This window comes from Cyprinodon variegatus, unplaced genomic scaffold (genome assembly GCF_000732505.1).
Source record: "Cyprinodon variegatus isolate N-32 unplaced genomic scaffold, C_variegatus-1.0 Scaffold196, whole genome shotgun sequence".
Classification (NCBI taxonomy): Eukaryota; Metazoa; Chordata; class Actinopteri; order Cyprinodontiformes; family Cyprinodontidae; genus Cyprinodon; species Cyprinodon variegatus.
In genome coordinates, this window is record NW_015150649.1 from 1,040,748 (window position 1) to 1,066,999 (window position 26,252).

The 26,252-nt window shown below is 38.6% G+C and overlaps 1 protein-coding gene across 1 annotated transcript in view; it reads left to right on the forward strand.

Moving 5' to 3' along the window:
- The first annotated feature begins 838 nt into the window (after positions 1-838).
- Positions 839-26,252, forward strand: part of LOC107087824 (partitioning defective 6 homolog gamma-like) — a 44,445-nt gene continuing 19,031 nt past the window's right edge. Inside the window, exons 1-2 of the mRNA XM_015379604.1 lie at positions 839-1,170; positions 11,968-12,190. Coding sequence (XP_015235090.1) covers positions 1,099-1,170; positions 11,968-12,190 — 295 coding nt within the window. The 5' untranslated portion in view covers positions 839-1,098. The remainder of the gene's footprint in view (positions 1,171-11,967; positions 12,191-26,252) is intronic.

Below are 26,252 nucleotides of genomic sequence, written 5' to 3' on the forward strand. Positions count from 1 at the left end.
TCCCAGCTCCAAGGTTTATATTTATTTCTTATAGACTTAAATTACATATTTAAAAAGATATATATTCCTCTCCTGAATTCCTAAATGTTTTGCATCTGTAGTCATTTTTTTTCTTTTGAGGTTTCTCTACAATATTTAAGATCATTGGTTTGATTTGATTGACTGATTTTTGTTCTTCTAATGGTTTGGGCATCAGTCTGTATTTCATCCTGGAATAGATTTTCTTCTAGAGGTGAATATTAGACCAACCATTAAGATGTAATTATGCTTTTTAACTTTAATGTGCCCTTTTTCTGTCTAGCTAAGTATTTAGTATGACATTTATTTGCTATTTTTACTTGCTAGTAATACAACTTATTGTAATTTGTTGGAATTAATAAATAGTGGATTTCTTTTTCTTTGCATTTGTTTGCAAATAGTTATTTAGTGTACTTTTTTGTATTGCAACCTAAATGCAATATATATATATATATATATATATATATAGTGCAAATAGTTCCTTTTGTATTGCAACCTAGATGCAAGTTCTTATTGGTTTGGTGTTATCAATGTGAGGCAGAGAAATCTTTTTTTTACCAGCTCTAAAATGATTTATGTAGCCCACATAATAGTTATTCAATCCTTCACGACCGATTTAGATCTCATAATTTAGTTGATGTGTTTTGTTTGTTTTTCAGTCCTCTAAAGCTAAGATTGACGCTCTAGTTTTCCTCTCTGGTTCGTTCTTTCCCAACAGACGCAAAGAAAATCCGATTTCCGAGCAGCACTCGAACGCATCCTTGAATCCACTGTTTTTTTTAAAGGAAGGCTGATGTCATTTTCAAACTTAAGCACACTCACCAAGTCAGCAGCGCGGTTAGTTGCTCGCTTGCTTTCGCAGGGTGAAGTTATCCAGCGCCTCTGACGGAGCACTTTGGAAAAATATAAACTTCAACAAGAGCAGAAACTGGGAACAAACCTACAACTTTTCCACGGGAAACGAGTAAAAGGGATTTTTCTGAATTAGATAACTGAGGAGTGGAGCCCCTATTTCTGGTGGAAAAAGGAGGCTTAACTTCCCCCCCTTATTTTTTCTCCCTCCTTCCTTCGTCCAGCAAAATGAATCGGAGCTTTAACAAGTCGCAACCTTTGCGACACCCTGATTGTGACGCCGTGGAAGTGAAAAGCAAGGTGAGGAGATGTTTTATTTAAATAAAGCCAGAGCTCTATCATGGTTTTCCTGGAGGGAGGATCTGTCTGCAAGCAGCTGCACATTTTCCGTCTATAAAGCTTTGATCTAAACCGGGTTCTGGGTGTTTCTCTGTAAACTGTTGCGATTGTTTTTAAGCAGAGCATTTTAAAAACAAACTTTAAAACTGTTTTCCGCCTCTGTCTCAAAAGAATATCAAAGTATCACTTGTCGGATGTTTTGATCAAGTCGAGTTGCTTTATGTTAGCTTCACTTATTTATAACTTTTAGTTTAACTTGGACGCTTCATTTTAATGTTTTAAATGCATTTTAAGATAGTTGTTTAGTTTGATTAATATTTACAGCAAATGAAACAGGAGCATGATGTATATAAATAGAAAGTTTAGTGGAAGGAAAAGGTCCCCTCAGAGGCTTGGTGATTTATGAAAAATGTGGGATACAACTGTCGAAATCGAACACAGAAAGACTCATACGAATCGCAACATTTTCATAACCTGCTTGGTGTTTACCTTGAAGCCTGCTTCTTTATATCAAATATTCAGTTATGCATTTTCTTCCTCGAGTGCTGCATATGAGAAGAAAAAACAAGGTTTACCTGAAAGGTGATTACAGCAGCCTTGTAAGGATTGTGATGCAAAGCAAAGACCAGAATCTTCTCTAAGATGCACTTTGGGATAATGATCTCCAGATTTCTCATTCCTTGGCTGGGTTAGTCCAATGCATTTAACATGGCGGGTGGGGGGGGCTCATCCATCACTTTGCTTCCAAAGGGTGCAAAATGCTGCAGCTAATTTGTGGTACTTGGAAGCTTTAGACCAGGGGTCCTAAACTGGTTCCAGAAAGGGCTGTGTGGCTGCAGGTTTTCTTTCCAACCAAGCAATCGCATTCATGTCATGAAGTCATCATGTTCAGGTTGGACTCACTTGATGAGATAAATGGTGTCTGGTGTGCTATTGCTTTCTGGAACCAGCTTCAGACCCCTGCTTTAGACCTTTCCCCACATTGTCATCCCTTTAGGGGCTGCTGATTTAATTTTGAGGATTCATTTTTTTTTATTCTTTTAAAGCCCTGCAGTCTTTTAGCATCCCATCCATCTTTCATGGGGAGTGGTGGCCTAGTGGTTAGGGCATAGAGCTAGGAATCCTGAGGTTCTGAGTTTGAGCCCCACTCCCATGGGCTGCAACTCTGGGTCCCTGAACAAAGACCCTTAAGGGCAGATTATACGTATGTGACTGCACACATCAAATATCGCTTTGGTCTGGTCGCGAATCCGTTTTGCTGGTATGCTTCTGTCAGTCTGGAATTTCTAGGGACACACAGCCGTTTCACACCAAAGCGCAAGGGAAGCCATCCGAGAACTCGCAAGAACTTTGGTGGATGGCCACGAGAACTTTGGCGGCGCTGGCGGGAGTGTTTATCTTCCAAAACAACAATGGGGCGTCTGCAAGATATCACAGTCACCGAGATTGATCTAGAGTTGCTAGGCATAGAAGAGGAACTGGTTCTGTTAATGGAGTTGGCAAATAGACCAATTAACCTTTCGTCGTAGTCGTCCATTGTAGTTGTTCCTCTGTTTTTTTTTTTTTTAAATGCCGCCCCCGGCACCAAATCGAGAAGAGCGACCACACAGATAGCCGGAAAGGCATACCAAGGACCAAACACAGCTGCTTTTTTTCTGCGCAGTTCCGCTTGAGGTCCTCAGGGGTTTGCGACCGTACGAACCTGCACAGAACCTCTGTGCGGGGGGCGTGGTCACGCATAAAGACAGATTTGACAGTTGCAGAGGCTATGGTTCAGAAGCATTAATTGGCCAGTTGCAGAGGCTATGGGTCAGAAGCATAAATTGGCCTTTAACCTCCGATTGCTCCTCAGGCGCCCCGCAATGGCAGCACACTGCTCCCCAATGGGATGGGTTGAATGCAGAGAGTTTATTTAGTTTCTCTTTACTTGTGACTGTGTAATGACAAAACGCTGGATCTGAACTGTTGCAGCTTAATATACCTACCTAGGACTGAGCATAGTAAGCTTTGGTTGTTTTTGCTGTTGCGGCACAAATTAAATATATTCTGCATCAATTTCAATTGATGTTTTAAGCATTCATTCACCTTAACCTGTAATGATCAGAACTTCTCCAATCTATGTAAACTTCTCCTTACGGATCTGAAATCTTCAGTTATATTTCATCAGTTCTTCAATAAGCTTTCATTTCTCTCACTGCTGAGTTTGGAAGTGTGAAAGGCGGTTTTATTTAGGCTGATAGCTCTGGTTGGTGGTTGGCTGAAAACAGGTGGAGAACATCTCCTCATTGATCAAACATGAACACACACGGCGAGACGTCAGAGGTGCTTTATTTTTGTATTGTTTGGCTGTGGGGATTGTTTGTGGGTGTGACTGCTGCTGTACAGCAATAGAACAGGGCTTTATCTGCATCATCACGTCCATGCAGGGCTGAGTCACAATCTCATTATGTCACGTTTCCTCTCTTTTGATCAAAAGTAATTTCACAAACGCGTACTGTTGATCCACACTGCTCGCAGAATTACGTGACTTTTTAGTTTTTGTCACTTTGTTTCCTGCAGAGGCCAAGCAGTTTATTTTCAACTAAAATGGACCGGGCGATATATATATAAAATAATTTATCTATGAAGATTTTCTGCTTTGTGTTATAAATATACTTGCACATATAGCTTCCTGTTCGGTTAGTTTTTTATGCATGGTTGTTATTTGTGGCAAATCTTTGATTCAGGGGTGGCTTTTCAGAATTACTTTATGAAAAAGGAAAACCTCAATATAAATATTGTATACAGCCATTCAGGTAAAAAAAATAGATAAAAATATTAAGTTTCTTTCATATTAAGGATGTCTTGATACCAGATTTGTTCTTATTGAGTACAAGTACTTAAATTTTAGTACCTGCTGATGCCAAGTACTGATGCAAGCGTTAAAGGAGAATTCCGGTTTTTAACACTTTTAGCCCATTTTCTGTAGTGTCCAGGATGAAATCGAATGATCGACACCAAAATTTTGACAATTGGTCCTGTCTCTGCTTTTTGGCTCATGCAGAATCCCCCCCTGGCTGCTTCAGAATGGCTTCCATAGTGCATGTCCGATAATGTCCTTAAAACAACCTTAAACGTTCTTTTTTTTAAATATGCTACTCACCGGGTCGTCAGCGCTGTTCAATGACGTTCCAAAAAAAGTTTCGTGAAGAAAAAACGTTCCTGTAGTGTTTTATTTAGCATTTTGTAAATCCCATTGAGTTCTGTTGGAATAGTCAATATCCCTCCGCCACCGGAAACGGAAATGGGGAAAAGACTACACTTAGTTGTAGTCTTTTCGCTTCACTCTGTGTACTCCGACGTCGAGGTGCTAACGTCTCTGTTAAACACTTTAAAAAACTCTGAAAATGGAATACGAAAGGTGGATTCTTGATGAGGACATATTGGACTTTGAGTTTGACGGTAGAGGATACCGTTTTGAACCGGAATATACTGAGGAGGAGTATATAGAGACATTGTCGCCAACTAGTGGTCTGGAGTGTGCAACGCTTCAGATTCGAACGGGAAGCGGAAGTTTATAAGCGGTTGTGATGTATCGGAAAAAATAGTTCTGGGATTTACAAAATGCTAAATAAAACAAGACAGGAACGGTTTTTCTTCACGAAACTTTTTTTGGAACGTCATTGAACAGCGCTGACGACCCGGCGAGTAGCATATTTAAAAAAAAGAACGTTTAAGGTTGTTTTAAGGACATTATCGGACATGCACTATGGAAGCCATTCTGAAGCAGCCAGGGGGGGATTCTGCATGAGCCAAAAAGCAGAGACAGGACCAATTGTCAAAATTTTGGTGTCGATCATTCGATTTCATCCTGGACACTACAGAAAATGGGCTAAAAGTGTTAAAAACCGGAATTCTCCTTTAAAAAAAGGCTTTGTCAAATTGAAAAGTTTTGATCTTGTTTTCTGAAATGCTAAGCCTACAAAGTCAGACTTTTACCTTGGATCCAGTACAGTGTAGTTGCAGTAGAAGGGGCTTATTTCTAGTGTTGCACCGATTTCATTATTGGACAGGGCCCCATACTGCACTAAAATGGTGGTATCAGTATTGGCGAGTACCGACAAATAGGGCAACGATACAATTTTAAGAGCTAAAAGTTTATTCAACTATTGTCACCCATTCCAGGTAGGCAATAAAAAGTTCTACTGGATTCACTTTCTTTTAGCCTTTTTCCTGCTTCTCAAAGGTAGGCAGCAGCTTGACAAAGCCATGATGGTAATTATTTTACATCCAATTAGTATGTAGTTCTTCATATACACACATCAATTTCAAACAGATCGTATCGGTATGGTATCAGCCGATACTGCACAGCCAGGTATCGGGTGTCGGTATTAGGTCCAAAAAAAATGGCATCTGTGCAACACTACTTATTTCCAACAGGAAAGGGCTTCCTGACAGCTGTAGCTATCGAAACGTCATTGTTTTGATCCTGTGATCTTTGTCAAATATAGAACTTGTATTTTTTTTTTGTTTTACAAGTAGGAGTACTTGACACTGGCATCAGCCCTGATATCAGTATCTGTGGATCCCTAGTCCATAACGCTTTGCCCCCATATCCCCCAGTCTGCTTCAAATTCCAAGTATTGAAATAAAAATGCAGGTGTTTTTAATACTGAGTGCATTAATGAGTTAGTTTTGAAAGTTAAGTGGATCGAGAACGCATCCCAGTGCATCTTTTTTAAAATAAGTGAGGCTCTGTGACATTGCTGTCATTACATCAGTAACTTTGTTCAAATGTGAGTAGCAGTGAGAGGCTGACAGCCAGCAACAAGATGCTAATGATGTCGCCAACAATCTGTTTTATTTATTTTTTATGTATCGAGTTATGATGAGTTTCCTTTTAAGATCTTTAAGACTACTTCATGTTTTTTAGGCAGAATTTCAGTGATTCTTATTTCACTGACTGGTCTGGCACTAATAAACATTACATTTCAGTTAATTCAGGACATTTTTCAAATTTTTTTGTAATAGATTACTGTGCTGAGAGTAAATAACATAAAAGAAGGGGATCATAGTTTACATACTCCCATAAATAGTGACATGTGAATGAAAACACATCATATTATATTTTATCTCTTAAACTAATTCTCTTTTAGGACCAGAAGGATTTGTTTGGTTTGTTTTGCAGTATACTATTTATTCTTAACTAAGGCTAAGTTCACACTGCAGGTCTTGATGCTCAATTCCGATTTTTTTTATTTATTTTTTTTAACGTTGCTGTTCATATTTCCAAATATATGCGACTTGTATGTGATCTCCTGTATGAACTGCAGTCATACAACGCAAGTGTCACACAGTAGAGGACGCAATGTCACAGACCAGCGTGCTCTTTTTTTTTTTTTTTTTTCTGAAGTAAACATGGATGGTAGTGCCGGCGCGCATCTAGCGGTCTTTTCCAACCATAAAAACAATCTTTTAATATGTTTAAACATAAATGCTGCTCTCCGCATCATCATCTGCCATGGTTTTGTTTTTCTTACCGCTTCTGCGTAGCAAGATGCAGAATAGTGACCTTTTTCGGGTATTAATGACGTTTAGGTCAGATGAATCCGACCTGGCCGTTAAGACACAGGAAAAGATCAGATTCATACCGTATTGAAGACCACATAGCCAAGTGGCCTGGGTCGGATTGGAAAAAATCGGATCTGTGTTGTTCAGACTGTCTGTGTTTCTCAGACTGCCATAAAAAGATCAGATCCAGGTCGCATATAAGCCAAAAAATCGGACTTGGGTCACCTCAGGCTGCAGTGTGAACGTAGCCTAAAATCATGCATAATTTGTTTTCAGATCTGGTATAATTTGATGTTTTCCCCCTTTTTTATTTTTTTAAACCACATCTAATCTGGAATAAACTTCAGCCAGAACTGCTGCAGTCTGTCCTTCGTTGTTAACACATCCACAACTTTTCTGACACACTTTAGCTAGATTAAAACCTTTCATATGGTTCATAGCTTGATTTGCTTGGGAAGTAAAATTTCAATCTGAGATTTTGTTTTCTTCTTTTCCAGAGTTTTATTGTCATTACACTGTCACAAGTACAGAGAAACGAAATGAACTCCCTGTATTTAACCCATCCCCTTGGAGAGCAGCGGGCTGCCATTGTGAGGCGCCCGGGGAGCAGCTCCCATATTATTTTTGAAGATAAGATGGGAACTGATCATGAATTGCAGCAATATTTACTATGAAAAGGCCGTTTGTCTTTCTAACTCTCAGAAACAATCAATACAAGCCAGCCATTGTTTACAAATATGTAAAAAAAAACAAAAAAAAATAGGAGAAAACATTGTTAACATAAGATAAGCTTCCTCCTCGTTTCCAGAAGTGACGCTTTTGTTTCTCTTTTCTCCTGATAGTTTTGTGTCTCTGATTGATTTTGTGTGCCTGGTTGTTTGCGGTTCTTGTTTGGTTTTGTCAAAGGAAACTTTCTAGTGATAAGCTTATCTGGGATAACACTGGAGGTGTCTGGCTACCTGTCAGGGAGCCTCAGTGAGGAACTGGTTTCAATCACCTAAAGCACTTACTGCTGTCTTTTAAATCAATAGAAAGGAGTGGTGAAGTTTTTCCCACATTGCCTCAAATTCCTTATTTTAAATAATCGAGTAAATTTTTACTGTGCCCTTATTAATGAAAAATAACCTATTTATCTTTATATATAGTTTCTCTGGCATTTCATATCTGCTCTCTGCATTTTCAGCTATATATAAAAAAGAAAACAGTAAGGTGAACTTGACTTGCAACTGCAAGAAAAAGAAGCAATTGTTGACCAAACTAAGATGTAACTTATCTTTCTTTTTCTCCTGTGTGTCAGTTGGTTGACTTCCAGGCATGTTTGAGCCTGTTTGGCATTACTTCGTCCTGATAGGCCATCAGGACAAGTGATGTCATGTTTGAGGTGATGTATTCTTAGTTTAGAGTTGAAGTATTTAAGCCTGTGAATAATCTTGCCTTGTTCAGGCTTGCTTCAGGCCTTGGGGTTGGTTCTGCATGTGAAAACTGATTGAGCACACCGAATATGACATACTGTACCAAGACGGCTTTCACAATCACAATGTGGGCAGAGATCTCTGATAGGAAGGTTTTGGCCACTCAGATTTATCATGTTGAAGTGTTGCATAATTAATTACAGGTGTTATATGTTGTGGATTCCCTTTAGATTGCTAACAGCTTCCACTGAACGTTGAAAAAACCTGCCGATCTGCTTTTTTTTTGTCATCCCCAGGTGTGGGATCACTTTAATGATCATTCAGGTCCAAACTGGGCATTATTTAGTTATTTAGTATAAAGCTGACTCAACCTGGCTGGAAAATCCTCTGATCTAACATTCCTGTTAAGTTTTCTCTGAAATTCATCCATCATCTTCTAATTACAGAGGTGGCTAATATATCGGGCCCTCTGCTACCATTTTGGCGCTTTTTTCCCCTCCTTCTTTTTCTCTCCTGACTGTTTTCCCTACTCGCATAAAATGTAAGCTCATGATTACAGTAAGATACAGCTACAAATTAGCCCTGTGAATCACACCCCAGAAGTGCTGCTCTTCTCTAGTGCTGCGGTTTTATCGTGGTGTGATATCATGTTTTGGCTGTATCTCTGTATGTATGAGTCATTAGGTTTTTGTTGTTGTGTATTTTTGCTCAATATAGATTTCAGTGTTGATGTCAGGAAGCCCCAGTGGTCTGTCCTGGAAGGCCTTTTGGTGCCGACCTGATCACTTTGATTAGCCCTAGTGTGTAATAATAAGTAACCAGGTCAAAATTATCTATTTTTAGCATCACAAGAGTGTTCAAAATGAGGTCAGATGAAGCACAGACAAAAGTTATTTTAAATCAGAAAAAGAAAATCTAATTTATAGATTGTTTTCCATGTGGAGATCTATGAGGCTATGGGTTCGTGAGAGAGGGCAAGCAAGGCGTTTTGAAGATAACTGGAAGATCTAGTTGATCTGATGAATTCTATTTAGATTTTACCACCAGTGTGCCATTTAATTTGCTAGGTTTTGAAAATCAACTTTTCAAAGGATTATATTCTCTAAAACAGGGGTCTTCAACATTTTCCAAGCCAAGGACCCCCAAACTGATGGCGAGATGGAGCGGGGACCCCCTAATTTTATGTATATATATTGTATGAAATTGTGTTATATCAAACTGGTCCTATAGTCAGTCTATTACAGATGGAGTAATGTAACGAAAGTAATTTTGTCCTGGTATTATTAAAGTATTTGTGATTCAGATTCGGGTTCCTTGTTTATGGGACAGGTGTTATGAATAAAACGGTGCCCAGCTTGAAAGAGCCCCTGTGTGTCGCTGAATGTGAGCATTGATGACTGAAAGACATCTTCTGCCTCCATTTATCTGTTTACTTCAGTGTGTTGAATTCATTTGCCCGGGGGGGGGGGGATTATAATAAAAATAAAAAGTACAAATGCTAAAGCTAGTACAAAAAACTCTGATTATTTTTATCTTTGTTTTGAAAAAATTTTTATTCTTTTTTTATGGTGACGACTCTGATCCGTATGTGTGTTTATTGACCACTCATCCCAGGACAGCTGGGAAGAAAAACTGCTGTTTGTCTTCTTGTAGATGAGCTAAAATTTGTATTTGCAGGTCAAATTTGCACCAAATGATGATCTGTGCATTTTCACTCAATTTGTTGAAAGAGTTTGCTTTTGCTAAGGTCTAAGGTTACATGTTCTACCTGTACAAGCTTGAGTCTGCTCTGGATACTCATAAATCCCAAAAAAAAATAATTTGCACATGTCCTGTTTTTGCTGCAATTGTTTTCTATACCCGACGATGTTGTACCTTTGTTTTTGTTTTTTCAGAGCTGAGAATATCTCCACTTCTGTACTGTTAGGGATAATGGATGAGAGAATTGGTCAAGGGGGAGACGAGCGAACTGATTTGAGAAATTTAAACAAGTTTCCACCGTTTAAGATCACCGAATCAAAGTACCTATGTGCCCCATTACCTAACCAGCTGTTTGCTGTTTTCTCAGCTAAACAGTGGGTATGCTACCTTAGCTCCGATAATTAGATTTTTACCATTTGATTGCCGTTTTGTCACCATCTCTACCACATAACTCGCTCATACAGACAGCCTCCTCTTATCTGCATGTCTCTTTCACTACCAGCTTTTGTTGCTTTGGCATAAGACCAGGGAACCTTAAGTCACAACTGGTTTTGCGACTAGAGGAATTTAGCACCCTCAGTGTGTAAATTCAGTGGAAGGACAAAGCTTAACGTTCGCAGTGTTAGTATTTGCTTGAGTAACACGAACGTTTGAAATTTGAGCTGCATTCGGTGGAAGACGGGCTGAAAACGCTTTAATTGCAGTTGATTCAGTGTTGAAGGAAATTCCTTTTTAATGCATCATTGTTCTGATTTTACCTCTAATACAATGCTGATTTCTATCCTTTATGTGCTCCAATTAAAGGGAAATCTAAAAAGCTCTGACTCTTAACAGTTCAAACTTTAGGAAAAAGTGCAAATTTTATATTTGTAATGTTTAAGGGATGATCTAAAAGGTTTGGTTCAATTGACTGGTCTTTAGCTACTGACAGTGGTGGGTTAATAATAATAAGAGCTAGCAGATTACTTCTTATTCATTATTCCACATTATTCATTATTCCACATAAATAAGATATAAAGTGTTAGCTTTGCAGAGAAAACATAAATAAAAGAACTTCTGATGGTGATTTACTCATTTTAAGAGGTGTACTTAAGGCCTAGCTGTGCTGTGAATTAGAAGTGGAAGCCTTGTCGACGATTCCTTCTGATTTTTGCTTTTTTTCGCACTTTAATATCTCTAACCAGTCAATGTTTTTAATGTTAGTCAGAGATAACCCAAGAAAACAAATGATTCCCATCTTATCCAAGCCTGTGGAAATGTTATTGCCACCCAATTATTAAAAAAAACTTCTAGCCTCCTTGGTGGAAATAGCTGCCATTCTGCGTTTGTGATGCTTTGCGATGTCATTAACGGACCTGTGGAAGTAATGAGGTCCAATGCACTTTGCAGAAATTTGTAGTTAAGGCACATTACAGGTTTTAAAGCGTGTTAAGGCCACCCAACAACATCACTAATGGATTTAACTGCAGGCTTTGACAAGGTTTCTCAATAACTTTTTTTTGTTATTTTTAGATTTCTTGGTCTTCTATAGATTATTATTGGGTAGTGATGAGGTCTGAGTATGGTTAATGAACTGGTCAACACAGTTGAGACATGATTTTACAAGATGGTTTTGTTTCCACAAGAAATGGCGTTTCAGTATTTTCATTTAGTCAATTAAATGCTCTTTGTGTTTTCTTGGGTTAACTTTGATATTAAAAACAATTAAAATATAATTTAAGATTGACACTTGGAGCATAAAAGCAATAAAATTCTTTCTTGGTTCCGCATATGTGCCTTTTTTGAGTCTGTGCTAATTTGAGTTAAGCAGTAGTTTAGCATGAAAGCAGTGTGTGTGACACTCGGTGAAAAGGAAATTAAGTTGCTCCTATAAATTGGGATTATTTCTTTCTACGTTTTTGGATGTAAAGTCTGAGAAATACTTTGGAAAACTGTTTACAGATGAGCCAAAGTATAAATGGATGTTTTTATTTTTGGCTTGTCCAGAAGCTTCCTCAGCTGTACCTTGTTTCACATCCATTAACCACTTATTTATGCATTTTTTCCTCTTTTAGTTTTAATGTCTTCATATTTTTTGTTGTTTTCTTTCTCTTAGTATGGAGCAGAGTTCCGGCGGTTCTCTGTAAACCGGGTCAAGCCTGGTAAATTCGAGGAGTTCTACAAACTCATCCTCCATATTCACCGCCTTGCTAATATGGAGGTGATGATTGGCTACGCCGACACCCATGGAGACTTCCTGCCGATTAACAACGATGAGAACTTTTCGAAGGCGGTCGACTCTGCTCATCCCCTCCTCAGGGTATTCGTACAAAGACGAGGTAAATTTTGTCTTTTAAACTTTTTTTATACGTCTGTTTCAATATCCTGAAACCAGTAGGACTATAAGGCAAGAAGCAGTTTATTAACCGCTTCTTTGGGTTACAATTACTGTGCAAAGTAAAAAAAACAGTTTCCTCATTTAATTACGTTTTCCCTGCGGCACATTCTGTTTACTTCATGCTAGACTTTGTTCGTGTTCTTTTGGTCCCCTGCCCTCTTATTTACTGGATTGTCTCAGTCTGTGTCTGTCTGCCCAGCTAAGTCCTGTGCTTTATCCAGAGGAAGGCCTTACAGGCAGATGAATGTAGACACAAACACACAGAGAGCGAGAGAGATCTGTGCCTCGGTAGCCCCATAGAAATCAGGTCATTGAGCAAAGCTTACATCCAAGCATACCAGACATTACTCAGAGACAAAAGATCTCCATGAAAAGGGAGGCTCCTGAAGGAGCTCGCTGCGTTCGCAAGCTTCTGTGTGCTTGCATGCTTACTTGTTTTTATTCAAAACTTAAACCCACAATGTGCTGAATGGGAACCTGGTCCTCTTTCCATCTCTGTCTGTCATTGATCGCAAGTTTGGAGAGGGACTTGACTGCTTATCAGAGCGCTCGCCAGCATACAAATAAACCCATCAACATTCACATCTATTCACCCCCTCAATCCTTGTTGGAATGTCCCTCGCTGGTTTTTGAGATGGATGTGAACACTTCAGGGTATTTTTTTAATAGTGTCCAGAGGCTGACGCTGAAATGCTATCCAGCAGTGTTGTGAACAATAGTGATGTTGATTTCCATCTGAAATAGATTTTAGATCCCAGAGAGGCCTGAAAAACTGTCAGCGATGTTCCTGAGAGCTCAGATGGTTGATAAGCATTGTTTTGATTGTGCATATTTTTTAGAGGTGGTCATAGAAATTGGTTGATATTAGGAAAAGGTCAGTTTCCAGCCCTGATGGAGATGGCCCTCAAGTTTTTGAGTTTAATAAAAGATCAGGGATACATTAATTTAGATAATCTTCTAATTCCAATCAAAGAACTCGTTTAACGACTCTTCTCTGTTATGTGTGACATACCTTTTAATAAGAAACTGAAATAGGTCTAAATAAGAGTTGAAGTATAGGATGTCAAATTACGCAGATTAAAATCCTGATGGGTGCATTTCTAATTGGTCTGTCTTTGACCTTATTACTGCCAATGCTCCCTCCTTCGACACTTTATGACATGTCTGATACAAATATTCGCTTACAGCGGAAAGACTTGATATAGAATAGAATAGAATAGAATAGAAAATCCTTTTATTGTACCACAATGGGAAAAATGTGGTGTTACATTTTTGTAGTAGTAGATACTGGAAAACAGCAATGACCCCAAAGATGTGCAAAATGAAAGCAGTATGTTATTTAGGTGACCAAGGAAATTTTTTTTAAAATTATGCAAAATTCAGCATTAATGTAACAACTTATTGTGGTTGTTGGGAACAGTCTTCCAGCTGCTTGGAGGAAGGATCTGTGATAACATTCCCTGGTGCATTCAGGGTGCAGCAGTCTGTCACTGAAGGAGCTCTCCAGTTAAACAACGGCTTCATTTATGCTCTAAGAGAAATGGGAAATTGGCAAAAATTGGTCGGTTTCATCTGAAACATGCAAAAAAAAAAAACTTGGCCGTTGGTCTATTTTGGCTTACCTTTACATCATTAAGCTTTAAGAATGTGTTCATTATGGGTTCATAATCTGGAAGGGGGGGTTTGGCATACAGGTGAGGTACTGTAATGCAATTATTTGAATTAGGTGTACTGTGGATCTTAAGAACCCTTGATTGATACCACTGAATGTAGAGAGAAGAAAATGTCTTTTAGGGAAAACTAACTTTTGTGAAAAAGTATTTTATTCAGTTTTTATGTCTAAACACAACTCTGACCGTGGTGATGTGGTTCAGAAGAATGTGCTGCTGAAGCAGTCTGTCCATCCTGTGTATCTGCAGCCTTTTGTTAGCAACCAGACAAAGAGGTGAATGTGTGGCTGTGTGAGTACCTCATTCCTCAGAGCAGATGCCCTGCACCATTGTGCCACTGGCATGAGAAAGTGAGCGTCATTATGACTGTATCAGACGGTACCACCCTGTGGGGGCAGGTCATCGCTGGTGTCAACGTGTGTCCTCTGTGACCAGGGTCAGCAGACCACCCCACATTAAAGAGGAGGCTCATAAACACACAACATGATTTAGACTTAGCCTGTACAAAAGAGAATTATAGGAAATCAATGTACTTTGATCTGGTTATAAAATTTAAAAGGAAAGAAACTTCTTAGATAGTTCAGCCCATGTTCTCATTAACGGTGATGGAAAACTAGATTATTATCATCTCAGATGATGGCATAGACAGTAAATCTACACTGTTTTTATTTGCCTTTTCACCAGAAGCTTTTAGATTTGAATAAACCCCTTACTCGAGTCGACGTACCCTCAGAACATACACCTTTTCTGTGTCCAACGGAGTCATGTCTATGGATATGTCTAGTTATGACATTGTGTGCATGTCTCTTTTATCTACCTGACACTTCCTCACAGACCTATTGTTGAAATCCCTGCTGCACGTGCCACAGTTTCTTTGGGATGCAGTCATAATCTTGTTTGTGATACATGTTCCTCCCCCCTGTGGGGGCTGATTCTTGTCTGATGACCTTTAGCCTGACAAAACAGCTTAGAAATGTATGGTGTACTCCCAGGCACCTCTGTAGGCCCTGTGTAATCACCACTTGTCTCCTCTTCAAGCAGACGGATGTATAGAAGATGTATTAGGGGCTTTAAGGGGTGGATCTCTTTGATGGTTGTAGGAACTTTATGTTCCCAGAGAATAAAAACGTGTCAAATGTCTTTCTTTTTCTTTCTTTTTTTTGGTTAATACCGCAAGATATCATATGTAACCTAATAGCCAACTTGCAGTTATGGTTAATTTATCTGTCAAATGAACCGAAAGCTCTGGGCCGTAGTCACTTTAGTCTTTTTTCTTTCATGGAGGCAAGAGCTCGTTTTCAAAAGGTCTTGAAAAGTATTAGTTTTGAAAAATATTTTTGAAGTGACAAAAGTTTCTAAATAGTAACACTGGGCTGCCCCACCCCCACCTGTTGCTGCACACTGACAGTCAGAAAGCACTTTTCCAATCACAGTTATGGCTTAGAGAATAGAGAAATGCCACCCTTATATCTAACTGATTACAAATAGGAGATTCATGTCTGTAAAGCAGATGACTGCAAGTAGCTCAACTAAAGAGTTAATATTAGCTGGTTGTGTTTTTTTTAAGAGTAGAGGAACAAAAATAGCTTAATTACGTGCATCAGAAATATGATTATTAAAATAATCGTCAACTAATTTAGTAACCAATTAAGTATAGAGACTCTAAAACATGCCTTTAGCTGACAGAGAAACCCAATTAGTGCAGTAATTATTCAAATATTTTGAAAAAATATATTAACGGTTTGCATTTAAGATTGAAAATTATTTTCTTCTGTAAATATGCTTTATCCAGAACTCCTAAAGTGGAAAAGTTTTAGTTTCACCTGGATTAATTTATTTAGAAAAAACTCCTTTAAAGAACCTTTGGCTGTCCGATAATAATAATCAGAAAAATAATTGACAGATTAAACGATTAGCAAAATACTTGTTACTTGCAGCCATAATCAGAAACATACAATATTTAATTTCTTCATCAAAAAAAATTATCTTTCATATGGAATTGTGATAACACCAGCAGAAATAACTTGTTTTTCTGCTTGCTTAGAAAAAAGCAAATAACTCGTGATACATGACAATTGGATCATGTTATCATATTATAAATGTTCCCCAATGTTTCTTGTGTTTTTGTTTTGTTCTTTTTTATCTTCCCACCAGAATTTATTTCTCTTTTATAGTTAAACCCATGCAGCTTAAACTATCTTCTTTGTATTAGACTTTGCTAAAGGATACTTTGTTTAGACTGGGGTGAGGCGTTACTTCTGGGTCACTTCAGCATTTTTCACCCTCATCAAAAAGGACCAGCAGGAGCCATCATGTGATTGGGAAAAGGTGGGACCTATAAAAAAGTTTCATGATTAACGGCTGCTCTCCGTATGTGGAGCTGTCTGTTCATCTGTTAAGGGATGAAGTCCTCCATGATTCAACTAATGATTAATTGCGGAGTTTGAAAGCAGGGCCATGTTGATGACTTGTGTGCTTGATCTTTAATGACCCCTTGAAGCTGAAAGCTAAGGTGTAAGCTGTTGCTTTTTGTTAATCTTATCCAAAAACTGAAGTTTTGTGTCAAACTTCTGTGTTTGTTACTTTTGGCACTTACTAAGTAAGAACTCTGACTATGTATAAAATGTGATTCTTGGAACGTGATAGAAGTTCCCACTGCTCATTCATGTTCGTAGCCAAACTGATGTGAAGTATGATGGTGAATAAGCTTTGGAGCATGCTTTACCAACTTTTTTATTTTTACGCTCAGATAACAATACAGGGAAGGTGGAGTTCTGCGTTTAATCTCTTTCTCTTAATGGTATTTCTTAAAAAGAAACTCTTCTTACTTCTGTTTGCCAAGAAATACCAGATACAAAATCTTAAAGAAGACTTAATAAAATGCTGATTTGTGTTGAAATCTGTTTCTAGTTTGCACAATCAGGAAAGCTGGTCAATTATAAAGTTGTAACCAAATTGTTTTGAACACTCAGTTAAATGTTTTCTTTTATTTTTTCAAGGTAAAGATTCTTCTTTGGAGCCCTTTTTGGAATTTTATTATTACTTTTACCTATCAAAATGAAAATACAGGGGTTAGTATTTTGAAACAAGGCCTTTTTAATATTAAGTTGTATGATGTCTTTATTAATAAAAACTAAAATATATTTAAACCTTAAAGAAATATCTAATATTCTTTCATTTTATTTCGTTGGTGAGCTGGAAAGATAAAAGTTGGAGCTTGCATACAAGCAGGTGGAAAAATGATTTCATCACATGTGAAGGAAAGTGGTTAGACGATTTCATGCAGCGTTTCCAGAGAAACCATTGGGAGCTCTTTGGGGAAGCTTAAAACTCAGATGCAATTCTGCCTAAATATGAAGGAAAGCCGGAAAAGCATGATGGGCCCATGGTCTCTTCCCGTTTCTGGAGTGAATACCTCTCATATAACCCTAGAAGCTGAACAGAGAACCGTACTCTGGCATAGTTAAAATCAGCGTTCTCATCTCTCCATGCAGAGCCTACAGCATTCGCTTGCAATGTGAATGCCTACCATTGCAGCGTACCAATAGAAGGAAGAGACTGTCACATAAGGGGAGCATATTTGAGTAGTAGAAGAAAAAGACGGAAAACAAAATTCAACAACTTTTTAAAAAGGCCTGATTTTGAGGAGTTGTAAAGATGTGCCAATCAATCTGTTGCAACTGCTGAAGGAATTTAAAGTTATAGCGGTCCCTCACTCTTTAAATTCCTTCAGCAGTTTCACACATTTTTGAAAAAACCCACCCTCTCCACTTTTTAAAAGAAAAATGCACATGCACAACCCTGTACCCACTCCTAAGAGGGTACACCTATTAAACTGTGTGAGCATGCACAATCATTCATACAAGCTTACTTTCCAAAAGATTTGCAATTTTTCCACTACGTCAGACTCTGTGAAAATAGGGACGAGCACTTAGGACGGCCTTACGTAAACATATCACCGGAATGATTGACAATTAGGAGGACCACCTATTTTGAAGATTCACTCGTAAAAAGAACATCCTCCACTATACCTTTAAATGGGACTGCGTTGTTTTAGGACACTTATACGGACTGACTTCTAATTACAACTCTTGAACCATGACGTGCAAAAGGCCAGATTTCTGACCAGAGGAATGCCACCATCACCACAGTCAAGCACTGAGGCCGGGGATTTATGATGCAGGGGTGTTTATCTGAAGAACGAACTGACAAACTTAATCTTGATTCCTGCATTATGGACTTACAGGCACACAATAACATTTTAAAGAGAAACAAATGTCATGTTGTTAAATTAAACTTTGGTGATCATTGGACGTTGCAGCAAGACTATGATTCAAGCAGACACAGTCAAAAGAAACCTAGAGGAAGAGCGTCCTGGAACGATTGTCTCTCTCATTCGATGCTGGTTGTTTGTGTGACCTACGTTTATATTCTCTGCATTCTCTGATCTCACTGCTCTTAAGGCTGTCTGTCGAGAGTGGAAAATTATCCGTTTTGCAGGAGTTATCAGTGGACTGAACACAGACTAAATTTTTTAACAAAGAGCAGAGACCCCCGTTTGCAGAAAAGTGTACGAGTTTAAATAAACAGAGCTTTTCAGTTGAGTCAAGGTCTGCTTATTTGGCTTCATGTGCAGCTTTCCAAAGTTTACGGCTACAGCAACCCACGGATCGCGACATCGGCCAATATAAAGACAGACATGGAAATGTAACACAAGTTTTTTGTGTTTTCTTTTTTCCTTGAGCAACTCTACTCTGCAGACAGATGTCTTTCAACATGTTGGACCACACGGTTTCCTGAAGATCAAAGGAAATCTACTTCTCTGACCTGACCCTGGCCTCTTGTGCTGTTTCTCTTTGCATTAGAAATGTGTTAGCAGAAATCCAACCTGCTGAGGTGTCATTTCCACTCATGCTTGCCTTAGTTTAAAGGAAGTTAAGCAGGAAAACAAAGAAGGCCTGATGAAAATGCTTGAAAGAAAAGCTCACTGATTGTTTTAGTACAGTACGACGCTTTTCATCACTTCAGCAAGCTGCCCCTGTGCCTTGTAGTGTTGACTGGCTGTCCTGAAATTTTCATTTTTGCCAACAAATTTTAGTCCTTTTTTTATTTTTTATTTTGAACCTTTACCAAACCTTTGTCAGATATTTTGTTTAAATTGGTGTTTTATGTGTTAGTATGTTTTTTTTTTTTAAAGGGTAGACAGAAGTATACCCTTGATGATTGCTTGCGGGCCATCTGATCCCATGCACCTGCAACCTGATCCATTCAAATCCACCACTAATCGCTTTAAGAAGCTGCACACTTAAAAAGAGCAGTGGGTGGCCCTTCATGAGTTTTCACGCTATAAGTGTCCGTTTTTGTGACTTGTAATATTTCTGAGCAACCTAATTGGTCTCAGTTGTTGGCGAGAGAAACATTTTGAAAGCGTCTTTAGGGCAAGAGGTGTTCAAAATCTAATTTGAGAGGGATTCTGGAAACCATAGAAGCTTCTTCCTTGTTGCTTCGTATTGTTTTTATTAAGGGATTCCTCATTTATTTTCCTTTTTCTTGACATATTTACACGTCTTTTAACTCTCCCGTTGGAAATAGCCATAGAAGCGTTCAACATTCTTCAAGTATCAGCTCAGTGCAGCCTCTCTGGCTGTTTATCTCAAAATGAATTCTCGGATTTTATCATGTTATGCAGCTGCTCAGACTGGTTGTCATTCTTTTCATAAGAAACCTCAGGCCTGAGTCAACGTTGAAGGACAAGTGGGGGGTGAAACTGGCGGATAGTGGGGCGTCCTCCTGAGAAAATGAAACGCAGACAGAAAGAGGAGGGAGTTAGACTGAACAGGTTATTATAGCTTTTTTCCTCTGAGGCAATAAAAATATACAGTAAAAGAGGCGTTTGGGTGGATTTTTATGAGGTCTAAAGAGATCTCAAGTCATCGTCACTGAAAAAAATGTGACGTTTTTTCATTTCAAATAGTAGTCCGCAATTGGAAACTTTTCCTTGCTGTTAATCCTTTCAAATTGTGTAATTATCAGTGTAGTTGGGCCTTTCAATAAAAACCTGTGTGGCCTTTTCTCTGCGTGTCATCTAACAGTAGGCATCGTAGTTAAAGTGTGATGGAAGTGCATGATCCCTGCCAGGAGCCAGACAGAGCAGCAGCAGCCATGTCTGGTGTGAAGAGGCCTCTCTTTGTGCCTCTGACAGCATCGCCACAGAAAACCAGATTGAGCGATGCTGTAAATCACGGCAGCCGACACAAAAAGCCATGGAAACACAAACCCCGACCTAAGTGCTAAACATGCTGCTTGTCTGAGATGCCCTCAGGTCTGCCGTTCTGTGACTTTAGACGAGTTCTGAGGCTGACTCACACAGTTACCGTGCTCCTCTTTGTTCTTTGGGCCTTAGATGGGAGGGTCGGCAGTTTAATTAAACTCTTGTTGTGTTTGTTAGAACTATATTGGAGTTTATGTTTCCTAAGTCCCTGCTTTCATTTCGGTTTACGACCCTTCTTTGAACCACTCCTCCACCCGCCCTTCCTGCTCTCCCACAGTGAACTTTTCCAGACATTGTATGACGCAATTTTCTTTGAGGCCCCTCCTACAATATTTGTCCACTTTTATGAGTATTTTATTAATGTATCTTTCTTTAAACCTTAAACTTAACGATAATTTACATTTGGGCTTGGGATTGTACAGTTAAACTTGAGTTTATGGAGAAATGAACTGATCAGAGTGAAGGGGCCGACGTTTGATCTTTTATTTGAAACTCTGCAGTAGACTTTGTTTACCTGTACTGGAAGCAGAGGTATTGTCACAGCATGTCAAAGAATAACTGCTGTAAAATAAGTTATGCACAATTTTAAAGGTTTGTGTTTATGCTCTGGAGAACACAGACCTCAACTCAGAAATGTTCAAAGGTGACTATCCTCTAGAAAATCAGCATGTTCCTTGAAGTCTTAAAAGGAAGGAAATCTGCTGAGCCTTCCTGTTGTCTTGTCAAAGTTGTGCTCTCCCTCTCTCTCTCCCTATGGCAGGCTAGGGGAACCACAGACCTATCCTTTTATGTCCCACACAGGAAAAGGTTTACCATGTCTCGATTTGTAAAAAAAAAAATAATGATAATAAAATGGATGTTTTGTTTACTTTTTTTTTCTTAAATCTCACTGAAATTGAAAAAATCAACAAATTTCACTCTGCAATGGACACATTTTCTCTCAACATCACGGAATGTTAGCTCGAGGCAAAATAAACTGAAAACTGGAGCTGGCCAAAAGAAACCAGCACAAGGTCAGCTACAAAAAGACCTAAAAATGGCACCTTGTTTTGTTGTTGGTTACCAGAATCGACAAGGTACACACAATTTGAAAATGTATCGCACTGCCAGAAAGAAAAAGACAGCAGCTGTTGTTGAATGTGATGAAATAGAAGGAAGTAGACAGAAATTATCGCATATGCGGCACACTTCATACCAAGTAATTTAAGGTAAAAAAAATATAGTCCTTCTTTGGTGTGGATTATGGTTTGGTTTGGGAAAGATGGCATTTCACTGTCAAGTCCTAGCTGATTTTTCTGTCTACTGATACCCACACCCTTTACATGGGCATTTTGTGGCACAACTTTGTAGAAGTTTGGATCGTCCTCTTTCTCATTACTTTACATACTCAGTTATTTGGTTAGTTGGGTGCAGATGTTGGAGGTAGTCCTGTAAATTCGTCCATCCATTTAGTGGCAATGTACTGGTTGTTCGATCTTGTTCCATCTGTTTGAGTCAACTTCTTTAAATAACTATCAATATCCCAGAAAGTAAATGGCCTAACAGATTAGACTCATTGTGAAGGCACTTGAAGAAATCTTTCTGCCCCTAGCTTTGGTCTGCCCACAGAAATTTGTCATAATATTTACCTACTGAAAAGTGGCCTATTAGCATCCACACCACAGTGTGTTGCTGTCGGTGCAACTTGGTGGTGCTTTTTAAGTATTCATTACCTTATGGTGAAAACAATCTTGACAGCTTTGTCCGCTTTGAAGATCATTGTATCTTGTTGTACTTCTGTTATATTGAGTCTCAGAGAAATCTGGAGTTAAAGTTAGAATTGACTCTGTCCTGCCGTCTGCATGGACCCTTCACTTGTTGTTGTAAGATGAATATAGCAGGTCCTCTGGGAACAAACAAACAACTTCCTTAACCACCACCACCACTGCTGCCACTCCTCAGCAGCCTGAACCTTCAAAGAAAACAAGATTGAATTGTTTCTGTCAGCCCTTCCTTGCTTTATGGCATAGAAGGAATTTAAGATTTTTCTGGCCCCTTTTTAATCTGAATTATGGGCTGTCTGAAGAACAAATTTTTTGGAGTTCTCTCCATGACAGAGTAGATATTGTCTATTATGTGGATGGCTTCCATATAAATCGACATGTTTTTCACTTATTCTTACCCTTTTTATGTTTGCAACAGTCCATTATTTTTTTTTATTTTTTTTTTTTGCCCCTTTGCCCAAAGAAGACTGGAAAAGTCTTAACCTTGACTTATGCATTTCCCAAGTATGAAAAGAGAAAAGGGTTTAAATTTTTAAAACTATGGCATCAGGATTCTGCCAAAAAGTTCACAAACACAATAAATACTCCTACGAGCAGCTTTACTTTATACAGACGCACACAAACTGCCCCTCACATGCATTTTTTACATGTGAATTGCAAATAGTGTACTACAGGGCCCCATAATATCACACACAAGCGCTTGTCGCTTCTCTGCTCTTGTGGATCTGTTTCTGCTCGCTCCTGTAAACTTTTGTCACTTTGAATGCGTTACACAGCAGATAAAGCAACCTGCCCGTGATTGGCTCCTTTTCAGGAAATCCCACCTCTTAAGGCTGTACTCTTCTTCCTACTATCAAACCAACTTCCTGCTAACCCCTTCTCTTAAAGAGTTGGAAGCTGGTAAATAAAGTCATCATTAAAGCAAAAAGCACTCGTGCTGATATGTGTGATATATTGGGGCCCTGTGGTACTCTTGGGGAAGAGTTTATAAGCATCTCTATTAAGACTGTTTTCATAGAGACACTTAAGTTCTCGAACAGCTTTTTCACTGTTGCCCTCAGACTGTTAAGCTCTAAACTGGACAGAACTGAACTTTACAGCCATTTTTTTAGCACTGTCTTTTTTTTCACTACTAACATTTATGGTTCTGCAGATCTTTTTTTTTAAACTTTTTTTTCCTCTTTACACTGATGCGTATTATATTATAATGTTATTTATTTCAGCTACAATCTCTTTCTTCTCATAAGCTGTATGCAACAGAATGTCGTTCTGTATGCACTCTGTGCATACAAAATGACAATAAAGTGTGTGAAAGTCTAAAGCTGCTCGTAGGAGTATTTATAGCGGGATGTGTGGACTTTTAGCATAATCCTAACGCCATATACATCCATCCATCTATTAGCCAATCAATGAATATAAATAATCCCAGATTTGTTGGTTTCTGTCCATTAAATGTTATCCATCCTACCACTTATCATTTCTTACATCAATTTTTTCTTCTTCTTTTTTTGTGAATACCAGGAGCAGTTGGTAGCACAATCGCCTTGCAGCAAAAAGGGCCTGGGTTTAAATCCCTGAGTAGAGTTTGTATGTTCTTGGTTCTCTTTGAATACTCCAATCTCCCACAGCCAAAAAACATTTTCCTCAAAATTTCCTTTATGAATTATCATTTGTTGTTTTATTTGGTTGTCTGTGTCTTGTCTTGTAATAGACTGGGAGCATGATCAGGGTATTCCACACCTCTTGGTCAATGAACGCTTACTTCTTTTGATGTATAAACCATCATACATTTACAACAAGTTCCCAAAAGACAAAGATGGTGAGAGACTAGATATGGGAATACAGGGGAAAATTCCCCAGCTACATTTTTGGCTGAGGCATGAGAAAAATGAGGGAAGAGGGTGAACATTTGGGGTTAGGGAGAGTGGGGAGTTTGCATGCCGGGTGGGCGTTTAGTGGGTTTTTGAAGGAGGAGTCGCTGGTTTGTGCATAGACTGCTCGCTGTGAGTCTGCTCACTACAGTTCCTCCTTAATTACAGCTCTGCTGGAGGACAAGACAAGGCCAGGCATGCTCCCTATGTGTGTGCAGCACTGGAAAACTTGCACTAATCCGCATGTTTAAAAAAAGTTATGAACATAACTAAGTTTGAGCTTAGTATTTATAAATTTGTCTTTATAAGGAAAATTCCAGATCGCCTAATTGTAATGAAAGTGTGCAAATTGAATTTAAATGTGTGCAAGTGGGGGAGTGCTATTGTTATCCGATGATTCAAGGTAGTTTCCTGTTGATTTGAACTCAATTCTCATGAGTGTTGTGTTACTCTGTTTGCTCCAGTTAACCAAACTTACAAATATTTCTGTATCCATTTATTTCATATTGAAGCTTTATACAGATTACATTTCTTAGGGGTTATAGAAAAAAATCCTTTTAATCCCCCAAGGAATTTGTCTACATCCACTTAGTCTGGCTTAAGAGACATCATGCAGCTTTTGTGCATCAGAGTTCAGCGAGCACAACATGAACCTTGAGCCTTTTGTAAAGGGTTATTTTCAGACTCCGTAATTACAAAGGAGGGACTGACTCCGTTTCTCGACGTTCACCGCAGGCCAGCTCAGCTTAAGAGCCACCCAGCTCACGATGAGAGGTGCACCACTGGTAGCAAAGGAAACATCTTGGAGATAAACAACACAATTTCATCCTCAAATATTGATAATTAGAAAAGAAAAGAATATTTCCTCTTTATATTCACGCAGAAGATGTATACCGGTACTTTAATGTGTAAATAAGGGAATTTATTGGAAACATGTACTCTAGTGTTCAGGTGTATGTCAGATGTATACCAATGAAGCTTTCTTTTTAGTCTGTTTTTTCATTTATCAAACTTTCTTAACCATATTAAATGTTAAAAATATAGTTGTGATGTCACCCAGCTCAAAAAAGGTTTGTTTTTGTTTAGTTTTTTCTTTTACATGGAATAGTCTGAGTGTAACTGAGACGGATTTTAAATTTTCTTGAAAGTTGTTTACCTTTCCAGCATATTTGGTCAGTTAGGAGCTAATTTGTTGTTCTCATATGGAAAAATGGGGGAGTTGATTTTAATAGCTGTGCCAGGTCAAAGCTAGATATAAAGCTGGAACGTTATAGGCATATTATCTAGAAATTAAACCTGGAGCAACATAGAGTAATTTGTGGTTTTTGTCGTAGGGAAGTCATATTTAAATTTCAATTCATTCTGGCTTAAACATGTATATAAATGTACTCTTTATCAGACCATATTGTCCCAGAGGTTCGAACATTTCTGTTTAAAAAAAAATCCTGTCTTAAAATCTGTGAGTTTTTTCGTTATTTTATGCAGGCCAGTTGGTTATATGTCAACTTGTACACCTAAATTTGGCCAATCATATATCAATGCTCATCTGTCAATCAAATTTTTTCCATCATAGCATCTGGATTCGTATGTTGCAGCTAATATACTGAACGGTTGAAATAAGAAATAAAAATAATTTACTTTCCCATTGAGTTACCTCCCCAGTGTTCACGGGGATGGATGTCTGTGTCTTCAGCAGGCGTAGAGCTAACAGAACTGGCAGCGTTGTGATGCAAGGGCTCAAACATATACAGCTGCAAGCCTTCTACAATAAACGAAGTTTCTGCTGCTCTGGCATCCTCTTCCACAACATCTTAGTCCCCGCTTTCCTCCTCTAAATAAAAAATGTATGATGGAGGAGACTCATCCACGACCTCCGCCACAAAACTCTCCTCCTCTTGCATGTTTCAGCTGTCCATAGTGTTCCTTGACAGTGTCGTTTCTTAGTGCTACTTGGTCCCAATGTAATTCCCCATTGGGAACCTACTAGCACTAAGTTGCTAACTGGTCAGCAAGATGCTTCCAAAACACCGGCCACAACCAAATGCTTGCAATTCTTCCACTACAACAATCCCTCCCCCTTGATAATCGACCAATCACATTCATTTTATTCACTCGTGTAAAGTCGTGCACCACTCGGAAGAATTCGGAAATGCAACCGTTGGAACAGCTTCCCCATGACTTGAAGGATCCCTATTAGCTGTTGCCGTGGAAAGCAGGTAGTCTTTCTGGGGTTCACATTAAAAAACATACAATAAATACAAATTTAAAAAATACTAAATTCCAAAAAAGTTATTTCTCAACACACAGTAGTTCAGAAATGATCAGAGAATGCACAAAAGAACAAGTAAAAGAAAACAGCCAAATAGTCAAATTAGGAAAAAAAAAAAAGATAAAATTCTAACTTTTTTGAAATTCTTAGGTTTTATTC